Source organism: Triturus cristatus, chromosome 3_2 (genome assembly GCF_964204655.1).
Source record: "Triturus cristatus chromosome 3_2, aTriCri1.1, whole genome shotgun sequence".
Lineage (NCBI taxonomy): Eukaryota > Metazoa > Chordata > Amphibia > Caudata > Salamandridae > Triturus > Triturus cristatus.
Window position 1 is genome coordinate 471,553,418 of NC_140584.1, and position 14,594 is coordinate 471,568,011.

The following is a 14,594-nucleotide window of genomic DNA, read 5'->3' on the forward strand; positions in this document are numbered from 1 at the left end:
TAGAGATGATAGTACATTTTGTCATTTGATCTTCAAAATTTTTACTAACAGTGGGTTCTACATTTTCTTCCACATTTTCTTCAATAACTGTGTCATTTCCTGCACTTTCTTGTTCTGGACCAAAATAACAAAACTGAATATCATCAGTAACCTTCTCTACATCTGATACAGATCCACGCAACTCATTTAACTTTAGTGCTGGACTTTATGCAAAATACAATCTTCTCACAAACTTTCTCATTTGAGTATGATGTACTGCCAGAATCCTAAAATGGTGAAAAACACTTTGACAAACTTTCCTAGAAAGACAAGCCAGAGAATGTCCTTGCAAACCAGTATTCTTTCTCACTCTGCATGGATCTAGTCTTTGAAGCACCTTAATCTTCTGTTTAACACTTTTTTTTTACTATATTCTCTTAGAAAGTCACGTAATTTATCAATAGATTCTTGTCGTACAGTACAAATACTACTACAATTCCAAGTGTACACTGGGGCTTTAGGACGTTTCCCCATAACCTCATCAGCTAACACTTCTTCCTCATTTCTTGGAACCATTTTCTCCTTTTCCATTACACAACCATCTTTAACTTCATAACTTCGAGCACTGGTGTCAACTGCATGCAGCAAACTATTACTTTGAAGATAACTCTCTTCATTAAAAAATGGTTCAGTACTTGAACTATGCTTCCATTCTCCTAAGAACACATTCCAAAAGTTATTTTTTTTCACTACTCTTTACCTTTTGCTTTTTGACTTCATTACATTGACTATTTTATCTAATGTACGGATCCTGTTCAAAATTAAAATGAATAGTTTTCTTTTTAATTCCAAAGCCTTTGCAACAATTGATTCAATATGTTTCTTTTTCTTATAAAATATTGCTTTCTTCCTATATTTTTTCACATCCTTTAGCAAATTGAACACCACTCTTCTTTTAAACATTTTTTTACGAATGTTTTGAAATTCTGTTTTTCTTTTTAAGTCATTCTTTCTTGCTTCTGATTGTACATTAGCATTTAGTATTTTCTTTCTATTGTCTTGTTGTTTTCTTCTTGAAACACTATTTGCAGTGGATATACTTTGTACATTTTTTCTATGTTTGAGGATATTTTTTTTTAAATTCTTAGTCTGCTTACCAGAACACTTTTTATTTTTTCCAACATGAGGTTCTTAAACTAATTTCTGTTGTCCAGTTGTCTTCAAATATAGATGTTTTTGCTGTTCTTTTCTCTTTCTTGATTTTATAGGCATGTTTAATTTATTTGTGTTGTTCAGCAATACCTAAAGGAAACTAAAAAAAAATACCTTTTTGTCATTTAAATATATTACTATATTTATTTTGAGCTTTTCAAATCCTATCATATGAGCTGCCCATTTCCTACGAGTGCACGTTTTACAGAACAAGAGCAACACAAATTAAATCTCTGACAACAATTCCTGTGTGCAGACAGACTCATTGTGTGATTCTAGGCAGAAAACGATATTTGATTGGCAATTTCAAAGCACATTTACTACTGTGGTAGAGCAAGTGATAATTACTGTAACAGCCTGACACATTTTCCTTATAGTTTAGAGAGGCAGAAAAGAGCACATGTCCTAACAGCTACTTGAGACCATGAGCATGTGGAACCTGGGTGAGTGATTAGACTAGAGTAAAGGAAATGAGCCTTGGTGATATTGAATGTGTTAGCGTTACACACTGCTATCTGAAATACCAGACAGTGCTGAATAGTAAGCATGGGAGTGCAGGAGAAACAGCTGCCTGTGTGCTAAGAGTGTGTTTCTGGAGACTGTGTATTGTCAGGTGCAAGAGAGATCTGCATGGACGCTTGCACAACTGCATGAAGACTGCAGAGATGTATGTAAGATCACCTGTGGTAAGGTTTAATTGGGCTTATGAACATGTAGGAACTACCTCACCCATTGCAGGAGTGGAAGGAAAATCTACCCTGTTGTTTTCAAATGTGTTAGCATTTGCCTCTCATCTGTGAGATGGTGATGTGTGCTGTATGCTAACCATCACAGTTCAAGAAAACAAGCTACCCCTTGCCTATGAGTGCAAGTCTTACAGAACAAGAGCAACACAAATTAAATCTCTGACAACAATTCCTGTGTGCACACAGACTCATGGTGTGATTCTAGGCAGAAAACGATATTTGATTGGCAATTTCAAAGCACATTTACTACTGTGGTAGAGCAAGTGATAATTACTGTAACAGCCTGACACGTTTTCCTTATAGTTTAGAGAGGCAGAAAAGAGCACATGTCCTAACAGCTACTTGAGACCATGAGCATGTGGAACCTGGGTGAGTGATTAGACTAGAGCAAAGGAAATGAGCCTTGGTGATGTTGAATGTGTTAGCGTTACATACTGCTATCTGAAATACCACACAGTGCTGAATAGTAAGCATGGGAGTGCAGGAGAAACAGCTGCCTGTGTGCTAAGAGTGTGTTTCTGGAGACTGTGTATTGTCAGGTGCAAGAGAGATCTGCATGGACGCTTGCACAACTGCATGAAGACTGCAGAGATGTATGTAAGATCACCTGTGGTAAGGGTTAATTGGAGTTTTGAACATGTAGGAACTACCTCACCCATTGCAGGAGTGGAAGGAAAATCTACCCTGTTGTTTTCAATTGTGTTAGCATTTGCCTCTCATCTGTGAGATGGTGATGTGTGCTGTATGCTAACCATCACAGTTCAAGAAAACAAGCTACCCCTTTCCTATGAGTGCAAGTCTTACAGAACAAGAGCAACACAAATTAAATCTCTGACAACAATTCCTGTGTGCACACAGACTCATGGTGTGATTCTAGGCAGAAAACGATATTTGATTGGCAATTTCAAAGCACATTTACTACTGTGGTAGAGCAAGTGATAATTACTGTAACAGCCTGACACGTTTTCCTTATAGTTTAGAGAGGCAGAAAAGAGCACATGTCCTAACAGCTACTTGAGACCATGAGCATGTGGAACCTGGGTGAGTGATTAGACTAGAGCAAAGGAAATGAGCCTTGGTGATGTTGAATGTGTTAGCGTTACATACTGCTATCTGAAATACCACACAGTGCTGAATAGTAAGCATGGGAGTGCAGGAGAAACAGCTGCCTGTGTGCTAAGAGTGTGTTTCTGGAGACTGTGTATTGTCAGGTGCAAGAGAGATCTGCATGGACGCTTGCACAACTGCATGAAGACTGCAGAGATGTATGTAAGAGTACATGTGGGGTAAGGGTTAATTGGAGTTTTGAACATGTAGGAACTACCTCACCCATTGCAGGAGTGGAAGGAAAATCTACCCTGTTGTTTTCAAATGTGTTAGCATTTGCCTCTCATCTGTGAGATAGTGATTTCTGCTGAATGCTAACCATCACAGTTCAAGAAAACAAGCTGCCCCTTTCCTACGAGTGCAAGTCTTACAGAACAAGAGCAACACAAATTAAATCTCTGACAACAATTCCTGTGTGCACACAGACTCATGATGTGATTCTAGGCACAAAACAGTATTCCTGGGTGATACCAGTACACCTTAACTTATGGTGAAGACATACTCCATAATATCTTACAAGTTCAAGGCAGTTAAATATCTTCCAAAACATAAAATGTAAAACACAACTTTAAAAGAAGAAACACATTTCTATTATTTATATAAAAATACACCACATACATCCCCTCTCAAATGTATAACTCACCTTTAAAAGTAGTTAGTTGAGAAAGAAATATGCCACTCACACAGCAGATTATCAGAGCCTGAATCTCTGAGCTGTACTTCTCTCACCAGAACCACAAAATGGCAAAATGGCCCTCTCTTTTTTCACACATATACCTGTTAACTTCAAATCACATTGCTTCCCACATTTTTTTAAATGGAAACACACATTTCTATTGGTTGCAAATTTCAACCCTTTCCAAATGATTCCTACCCCCAACATGACTTCTGCCTGTTACCATAGCAACAGATCATGGAACACTGGTGTGTGCAGAGAGGTCAGAAGTTCAGCACACAATGTTTCTAATCCAAAGAGCAAGAGTGCTTGACTTTTCAAACCTAACAGCATATCCAAAGTAATCTTCTGTGGGAACACATTTTTCTGAACCAATACAAAACATGCTTTTAAAAATGTAAACATACAGCCTAGTTTTTAGTGTTGAATGGTCTGAAACAGCCAAGGAGTTCTTTTTATTAAAAAAAAGTATGTAAGCCTCCATTTTACAACTGTCTTTCTTTTCATATTGCCATTCTACTGAAAGACACCTTCTGTGTGCATCCAGATCTCCTTGAAAGATGTTTACAGTGTGGACTGTAGGTCATAGCTATGTCTACTGGAGTGAAAAGTATGCAGAAAAAAGAGGTATTGTGAAAGACCTTGCTTTGCCAAATGTAGACATTAAATGGATTGGTCAGAGAGGGTTAAAGTGGCACCAATTAATGTCTTTGATGAAATCCTTTATACATCTCCCACAGCCTGACCTTATAATTGTGCACTGTGGTGGAAATGACCTAGGCACTTTAACTGGGGTAGGTCTGGAAATGCTTGTTAAGGACACCTTTGTGCAATTGATGTCACTTTTTCCACAAACTGCCTTTGTATATTCTAATATATGCCAAAGGCAAAAGTGGAACTGGTCCAACCAATATTGTCCGCAGTTTGAGAAAGCAAAAAAGCACGTCAATAAGTCTGTTTCTGCTTTCCTCAGAGACTATTGTATGGGTTCTATATACCACAACAACTTGCGTTACAACATGCAAGGCATTTATAGAGGAGACGGTGTTCATTTCACAGATGAAGGGAACAGAGTCTTCCTCTTGAACTTTAGACTCTGCATCGGTACTTACTTGTAGGTACAAAAAAACACTCAATGAACACAACGGCTCTTTTTAGAGCCAACCAACATCTAAACACTTAAACTTGATTTTTGATTCTATTTTTTTAATGAATTTTTTGCCGCCGTGCGCGCACCGGGCACGCACGGCGCAATATTTATAACACATTTTTTTTGGGACCTTAGGGGTCTTTCTTGGTCCCCCTGAGAAGGCCTAGGGGGTCAGGGACTCTCTACCCTGCCTTTTATGTATGGCATTTTTACCTGTGCGGATTTACTGCATTTACATTGGTTTATTTTATGTTTTGGATCGTTTGTTTGATTTTTGTATGAAATCTGTACTTTTATGATTTCAATTAATCGAATAAAGTGTTTTGACTGACTCTACCCTGCCCCCTTTTCACGTTCTCCACTTGTGTTTTTAGCTCTCTTCTGCCTCTAAAACACAAAATGGCGGCTGGGGGGTGCGCTCACCGTGCGCGCACCCCGCAATTTAAAAAAAAAAAAAAAAAATGTTTTTTTCACCCTTCGGGGTCCTTCAGGGACCCCCTGACAAAGGCTAGGGGGTCAGGAACGCTCTACCCTGCCCCCTTTTCACGTTCTCCACCTTTCTTTTTCACTGCCAAACACAAAATGGCGTCCGACACTTCCTGATTTCGACCGATCCGAATGTTGACTGACATCTAACCACCAATCAGAATTACGCTCGCGCACATTTGGTGCGCGCACCGTGCGAGCACGGTGCGCGCATATAGATATTTATGTACTTTTAACTGCAATTTTCTCAGGAACTACTGAACAGATTGACACCATATATGCAAAAGGCACATGCCTGACCTGAGGACTACCTCTTTGCCAAATTTCAAGTAATTCTGTTCAGCCGTTCGGGCTGTACCTTCGACTAAAGGTCCTATGGAAAAATGCATGGGGAAAACGCATTTTGGGACCCCTCTTTTTTCTCAGCCCCCGCTTGACGAATCACCCCGAGACTTTCAGGGTAGGAGCTGAGCGATAAGTCAACCGGCGCCAAAGTTATTCAAAATAGAATTTTCAGATTTCCTATGGGAACTCGGTCCTAACTATAACTATCTACTGGCGACCGCCAGTAGATTATTTATATTATATATATATATATATATATATATATATATATATATATATATATATATATTAATCCACAAAGTCACTCCTTCCGAAGTTCTAGCCCCCGTAGGAGGGGTGGCGCGGACCGGCGGAGACAACCGGCAGTACTATGATCCTGAATGGAGTCCCAAACGCGCTCTTGGAGTCAGAAATAATTACCAGGGAAACAAATGGTCACATTGACACAGGTAGGTTTATTCACGTCATAAACCTGCTGCAACGTGTTTCACCCGCGAACGGGCTTGTTCACACAGCGTGCCAAACACAGATGCCACAATACATACTTTTCGTAGAAAAGTCATTGACATAGACACAGGACTTGAAAATTACATGCAGTCTGCAATGGTACGCTAAGCAAGGCGCCATTTTGTAATGTGTTTACATTAGTAGTACATATAAGTAATCACCCACAAAATTATCTGTTATGCTGTCAGAAAATATCTACCATGAAAGAAAGTGTTACCTTTGTAAAAGTGCTCATCCTTCATTAGTTAGTGTAAAAAATCCGCATCAACATCATGTTATGGCATATCTAGCGTAAATATGATGTACAAATTTATTCAAGGCATACGATACTAATCAAACAACTGTGTGTGAGTCTAGTCATAGCATCGTGCCATTCGTTATGCGGGGTTTCTAATGCTGGGTTTAAACCTTTACATGCTAAGAAGCCGTTTTTTTTTAATATAACTTTATGCGAGTAAGTGGATACACCGTAATCACTGGGGTCATGTCGTGTTCGCCTAATAGTGGCAAGCACCATGATATATTGCATCTGTTGGGATATAAGCAGTAACCTATACCCAATTTGGTCACCGTCAACTTTGCATGCATATACTTTGAAAATAAAAAGCTCAGTAAATGCAAATGTTGTTTCACTTGTAAGAAAGTTCAGACGGTTAAACAAAAATTCGCCATATAGTGGCAAAGAGAACATACCATCTATCTAATGTTCCTCAGACACTTGATTACGTCAGTAATGCTACGCCAATTCGTAGAAAAGATAGCATAACGTCTATTCCATGAAGGAAAGAGCATCAACCCTAATCTAAAAATTCTATGTAGAACTTTCTTCATGTGTATGTGATGCTTTAAGTTATACCAGAAACGTCCAAAAGTCTCTATCGGTACTATGAAAGTGGCATGTTGTGTTTACCCTGTTCAACCTATCTTCCTATAAAACACCCATCAGTGAAAACAAAATAGTATAAGAAGAAGAAATCGTATAGAAGATAGAGAGAGAAGAGAGCATCTTGGTTTGTTAAATGACAAGAGGTCACATTAGAGGTTAAATCTCTAGCATGTCTGTTAAGTACAGCATAAGAAAAAAGTTCATTGTTATGTACTCGGAACCTCAACTTCCAGTAAATTACTTGATAGTTGTCAAAACCCCAATGTCTGGAAGGTAAGTGAAGAAAAGGGTAGGGACCCCTTTGGCCCATAGAAAATGATGGTCCCTTCCTTTCCTCCTGTAAGAAGAAGAACAAAAGAAAAGAAAAGAGGAGTGAGAGAAAAGCAAAAGGATATCATATTTACACTTTACATATGTTTGTGACTTAATTCACAAAATTATGGAACAGTTAATAAAACATCTAGAGACATTTCACAGGAAAATTCTCTAGAACAATCTGTAAAGGAGTCTAAAAGAGTATTATTTCAATTAATACATGGAAGTATGCTTGTACAAACATCCTGAGAGTAGACCTGGTAAGAAACTTAAAAGGACCTAAAAGGATCATAAGAGCTGTACATTATTTGAGATATTCTTGGTCTATTATATGTATTACTTCACAAGGTCTTGTGAGGGTACTGATCCTTTCAACAAATCATTCATTCAGATTGTAAATGGATCACCATTTCCTCATCCATATTATGTCCGTTGGGAAATCTGGTGCACATCCCAATGATATGTCTCGATTCTCTTTGTCTAAGACGCAGGGTGCGATTTCCACCTCGTTTTTTTGGTAAGATTTGTTCTATCCCGTAATAGGAGAGTTTCTTGCAATCTGAGAAATGGAATCTTTCAAAATGACGGGCGATAGGATATTGTTTGTCTTTGTTTGTAATCGCCCTCATGTGTTCCAGAATTCGTTTTTTCGCCATGTGTGTTGTACTGCCCACGTATTTTAACTTACATGGGCATTCTAGAACATATATGACGAATGTACTGTTACATGTTAGAAACTGGTTAATGCTAACCATTGTATTAGTACCGGTGTTCCAGAATTCCTTCACCATGCGACTGTTAGCACACGCCTTGCAGTGTCCGCAGGGAAAGAAGCCTTGCATGTTAATGCTTCTCGAAACTGTACTTGTTGTTAAATCACTATGGATCAGCAAGTCTTTAAAGGTACGGCCCCTCCTATATGTGATGTTTGGTCTGTCTGGTATACTTTCCCCTATTATGGGGTCACTTTTCAGAAGTTTCCAATTTTGTGGCAAGATTTTTCTTACAGGTTCAGAATTCCCATTGAACGTTAGAATCATGCGTGCAATGTTGGACTCTTCGTCGTCAATTATGGGTTCTTTGGTTTTATCCTCTAAGAGCGTATTTCTCTCAACATTGGATATCTTATCCATTGCCCTTTTGAGTACCCACTGCGGATAACTTCTTTCTCTGAATCTTTTTACCATTATTCTTTCCTCGTTTTGGTAATCATTCAGATTGCTGCAATTTCTTTTTGCTCTGAGAAGTTCACTGTACGGTATACTCAATTTCAAATTATCTGGGTGACTGCTCATGGCATGGAGAAGTGTGTTTCCCGCTGTACTTTTACGGTAAAGAATAGTCTATAATTTGTTCTTCACTACTCTTACTTGGGTGTCTAGATAGTTGACTTCTTTGCGACTGATGGTACTCGTAAAAGTGGGATGTTTGTTGTTATGGTTGAGGGACTCGATGAAGAATCTCAACTCTTCTTCATCTCCCTGCCAAATGAAGAAAATATCGTCGATATACCTTAACCAAAGTGTAACCTTGGTTAAGGTATCTCGAAGAGTAGAACTCATGTGCAAGTCCTCCTCCCATGCTCCCATGAAGAGGTTGGCGAAACTAGGGGCAAAGCATGTACCCATCGCGGTCCCCAGTGTTTGCTTGTACAAATCGTTGTTGAACAGAAAAAAGTTATTGCGTAAGCAAAACTTGATCATGTCAAGAATCATGGCAGTATGACCCAAAAAGCGTATGTTCCTACGTTTTAGAAACCTAGCGCATGCCTCTAGGCCTTGGTCATGGTCAATCACTGTGTATAAGGAGTTGACATCTAGGGTAACCAGGATGTACTCTTTCTTCCACTCAAATTTCTCTATTTTACTTAAGAAATCCTTGGTATCTCTGACAAATGAGGGTAAAGCATGAACAAAATCCCTCAAAAAATGATCTACATACCGTGAAATGTTCTCTAACACACAGCCTCTAGAGGAAATGATGGGTCTCCCAGGTGGATTCTCCCTGCTTTTGTGGATTTTCGGGAGTAAGTACATGACTGGCAGTATGGGGAAATCTTTTTTAAGGAAACAATATTCCTCCCATTCAATCAGCCCTTTATCTTTCCATTCAGATAACTTCTCCCAGATGTTAGTAATACTCTTGTTGTAATCTGCCCTGCTGGACGGAGTATATGTGGTTCTATCACTGAGTTGTCTCGAGGCCTCTGTGATGTACATTGCTTTAGTTAGGATTACAATATTGCCCCCTTTGTCTGCGGGTCTTATTACAATGTTTTCATCTTTGGCCAGTTCCTCCATCGCTTTTTTTTGTGCATGTGACAGATTATACCCAAAGTTCCGTAATTTCTTGGGCCAATTCCTTTGCCTGAATTTAAGAAGATCATTACCTACAAGGTCTTGAAAGGTGTCAATATTATCGTGGTTCATCTTGGGCAGGAATACAGATTTGGGCTTGAACTGACTGCACGCTGCTTTGTCATGTTTTATTTCCAACTCCTCCAATATGAGTAAAGAATCTGCACTCATTTGTGATCCATCGGGGTTACTCTGTAATTCATGGAGAGTCACCATAGCATCAATGTCACCAATCGTGAGATTGGATTCGTATGAAGATCTTTCCAGTTGTTGGAAATCGCGATTCTTTACTGGCTTTAGTTTGTGCCATTTTTTCAATTTCAACTTTCTACAAAATTTGAAAATATCAATCCTACTGTCCACATAATTCATTGGGACAGCGGGACTGAATGATAACCCAAGGCAAAGGGTTCTTTTGTCTTTACTACTAAGAGATTTAGATGTTAAATTAACAGTAGTTTGATTTACCATTTTTCTTCCATTAGTAGTTCTTCTTGGCGCGAGTTTGCCTTTTTCCCATGTGCTCCATTGTGTTGTCTTTCATGCTTCCTCTGCCTGTTCCTCTTCCTCCTCTTCCTCTGGTATTCCTTCCTCTTCCCCTTTTTGATTGATTACGGTGTATCCACTTACTCGCATAAAGTTATATTCGAAAAAAACGGCTTCTTAGCATGTAAAGGTTTAAACCCAGCATTAGAAACCCCGCATTACAAATGGCACGATGCTATGACTAGACTCACACACAGTTGTTTGATTAGTATCGTATGCCTTGAATAAATTTGTATATCATATTTACGCTAGATATGCCATAACATGATGTTGATGCGGATTTTTTACACTAACTAATGAAGGATGAGCACTTTTACAAAGGTGACACTTTCTTTCATGGTAGATATTTTCTGACAGCATAACAGATAATTTTGTGGGTGATTACTTATATGCACTACCAATGTAAACACATTACAAAATGGCGCCTTGCCTAGCGTACCATTGCAGACTGCATGTAATTTTCAAGTCCTGTGTCTATGTCAATGACTTTTCTACGAAAAGTATGTATTGTGGCATCTGTGTTTGGCACGCTGTGTGAACAAGCCCGTTCGCGGGTGAAACGCGTTGCAGCAGGTTTATGACGTGAATAAACCTACCTGTGTCAATGTGACCATTCGTTTCCCTGGTAATTATTTCTGACTCCAAGAGCGCGTTTGGGACTCCATTCAGGATCATATATATATATATATATATATATATATATATATATATATATATATATATATATATACACACTAACACACACATGCATATCTATATTGTCTGATGTTGAATTTTGTAAAAAACTGTACTTTTGTAATACGCTCTGTCGCCTTCTGTATCTTCTCGCTATATAACACTGTTTTAAATACACATATTTCAGAAATATTATTCTCATGTTTGTTGCCCCTGCATACGTTGGTGTGTTGCGTGGCTGGAGAACCATTTGTTTGTAGATGAAAAGAGACATCTTGTGTAAACCTTTGTACATCATGACCGGTAAAAATGGGGTATCAGCATAAAAAGGCTGTTGTGGCGAATGCTAACACTATTATGAGAACTAATGATGGGTATTGCTGAAAAACATCTCTGTTGAAACAAAAGTAAGCATTTGTTTAGGTTGTTCGCTATATGTTTTTGTTTGAAAACAAAGCAATGCTTAACCCCTTCAGTGCCCGCCCCTTTCCCCGCCCTGTGCCGGCCGTTTCATTAGCGGGCGGGGTTTGTGACGAGCTGGTCTCGTCATGGGCACAGCGCAACCGCGGCCCATGACGAGACCAGCTCGTCACGGGCATTGAAGAGGTTAATTGGCAAACAATATTTATGCCATATTTTCTTTGCATGTTGTCATTGAAAAGCCTATTCATTTTTGGGCTAGGATAATGCATTTGTAGTACCCCATGTATAATAGATTCCTGTGCGCAATACAATTCAAAAAAAGGTTACATTATTCGATTACCCAGCAACAGTCCTTGGAAAGAATTACTAGGACACCTGTTTTATTATTGCATCAGGTTTCCCTGTTCCCTGTAGCATCCCCAAGCTCTTGCTTTCCATAGTAGACAGATATGCAGGCTGCAATGTTAATGTTGATTTAATCGGAGCAAAATCATTGAATTTAGTTAATATTATTTCAGAACATTAGGAGTGATCTGATTTTGTGTTTTTTTTTCCTGTTATATATCCAGGAAGAAGACACTGTCTTGGGGAACAACTTGCTCGAATGGAAATGTTTCTCTTTTTCACAGCTTTATTGCACCGGTTCCATCTGCATTTTCCACATGGATTGGTTCCAAATCTAAAACCAAAACTGGGTATGACTTTGCAGCCACATTCTTACCCAATATGTGCTCAGCGACGCTAAAGCAGTATGCATATTAAAAGTAATTACGTTGTGATATTTTTATGTCTCGCTAAGACCGTGAAAGTTTACGTAGGTTAAATATAAAACCAGTGCTCTCATTTCTTTGTTACGCGAAATTCCCCGTAAATACATAAGACCTTTCAGAAGCAATTGGGTTAGGGGGACCACCTGGCATAGAGGCAGATTCTAGGCAGTTTCTGTCAAAATTCTGACAGAAATTCAGAGCAAAAGTTACGTTTTACAGACAAATCTGAGGTCACACAATATTATTAAAGTAATTCAATAGATGGCAGACAGAAGTACAATTCAAAATAGGTTTATATATGTATCTGGGGATATTAAAAAATGAGAAAACTAGCAGACATGATCACTAAGCAAAACTTGACCCCCAACATTGGGGATATTGGTCACAGGATTCTTCCCCCTTACCATGAATGGCCGCAGCAGTGGTTTATTGCTAAACATGGAGTCTTAGGCAATAGTACTGCTAGTTTTAGATTTCAATTTTGAAAGTGTACTTTTTTTCTGAACTGGCAGACTAAGAAGGTTCTTTCCTCTCCAGTGTAAACAAACAAATCTGCGCATGAATGTTTCATATTAACCTGAATTTGCAGTTCCTACAATCACCATGCTGCTCTGGCTGGCAACCCCTCTCCACACCCACATACTCTCTGTGGCAGCAGACTTTCTCTGCTTTCCCTCTGGGTTTCCCCCTCCACACATAGGCTCTATATCCCTCTCAGTAACATGCTTTCTCCCAATGTCTATGAGTTCCAGTTACTCTCTTTCTCACATGCTACTTGCCTTTTGTGTGCCAGACCATCTGCTTTCAAGACACGCTGCTCCCATCAATGTCACTGTTTATGCACCGTGCACTTGTGCTTACTAGATAAGTATTTAGTCCCTCCCCTTTTGGAGATAGTGTCTCTCTCTTACCAGAGATTTCTCATGTGGTATGAGGATCTTGATTTAATCGAAGAATTCTCTTGTAATATCAATCAACTTTATGAAAACATCGTGGTCACCACCCTTACTAAGGTAAAAATGTGCACGCATAGTGATGTAAAGGTTTAGAAAGGATACCCCAGTCAGCTTCTGTTTGCTAACAGAAGGAGGCAAGGTAGACAACAGAAGGATAGACCGATCAAGCATGAGGCATTGAGGAAGCGAGGTCCATGCTATTTGCATCCATCAAATAATTCAGAAAGGTGCATGCACTTTTTAGATACAGCTAATACAAAAACAATCAAAAGAAGATTGCAAAAAAGCACCTAGGCGTTAGATTTCAAGTGCACAGTGCTCAAGGACATGAAGGCATCAACATAATTGTGCTAATCTAGTGCAAAGTTAATTGGAATGGAATGGAATGGAAAAGCATTTATAGAGCGCATGGCTACCCGGAGGCATCCCAGCGCTAATAACCGACGGTAGGGGGAACCAGAAGCTAAGGAAAGAGATAGGTTCTTATTTGCTTCCGAAAGGTCATGTGATCAGGGGTGGTACGCAAGTGAAGAGGTACAGCGTTCCAGAGTTTAGAGGCATTGTAAGAGAAGAGCCTGCCACCACTTCTGGACCTCTTAATCCTAGGGATCTCAGTCAGATGCAGATCGTCTGACCTGAGTTTACGCTTGGCTTTGTATGGACGAATCATGGTGGAAATCGACGGCGGACCGAGTCCCTGCCTTATTTTATGCACTAAACATAGGGACTTGAATTTAATTTGTTCCTGGACCGGGAGCCAGATGAGGGAGCGAAGGGCCGGTTCCGCTGATAGTCTATTAGGGACTCCCATTAGGAGTCTCGCTGCACTATTCTGTACGGATTGTAGTTTCTTGATTGCTGAGATGGGAGCGCCCAAATACAGGGCGTTCCCATAATCCAATCTAGAAAGGATTAATGACTGAATCATTACTTTCTTAGCTGTGGATGGGAGAAGAGGTAAGACCTTTCGGGCCATTCTAAGTAGGCCATAGCAGAGGGCTGCTGTTTTCCTGGCTTGCGTCCTAAGACTGAGGTCCTGGTCCAGCCATACCCCCGACTCTTGAGTTCTGATTTTGGGATAGGGGCTGGGCCCATACATGATGGCCACAGCTGGCTGGGATTGTAGTGGAGGGAATTACCCAAAATCATAATCTCGTTTTTTTCTCCGTTGAGCCTAAGTTGGGAGTCATCCATCCAGCTTGAGATGACTTTCAAGCAGGAGTGGAGGGTGTGGATTTCCTGTTCAGTTTGGGTAAATCCGACCACTAGCTGGGTATCATCAGCATAAGTGATAATTCGGATTCCGTAAGGTTCTATTTTGGCTGCCAAGGGAGACATATACACGTTGAATAACGTCGGGCTAAGCGAAGAGCCCTGAGGCACCCCGTTCGGCAGGTGTATGGGTTTGGAAACCGTGCTTTCATTGAAAACCTGGAAGGTTCTATCCTCCAAAAAGGA

The 14,594-nt window shown here is 39.7% G+C and overlaps 1 protein-coding gene across 1 annotated transcript in view; it reads left to right on the forward strand.

Moving 5' to 3' along the window:
* The window catches only part of CYP2R1 (cytochrome P450 family 2 subfamily R member 1), a 209,173-nt gene extending 195,786 nt beyond the window's left edge, over positions 1-13,387 (forward strand). Inside the window, exon 5 of the mRNA XM_085648113.1 lies at positions 11,980-13,387. Within this exon, the coding sequence (XP_085504239.1) occupies positions 11,980-12,155 (176 nt within the window). The 3' untranslated portion in view covers positions 12,156-13,387. The remainder of the gene's footprint in view (positions 1-11,979) is intronic.
* The last annotated feature ends 1,207 nt before the right edge of the window (positions 13,388-14,594 follow it).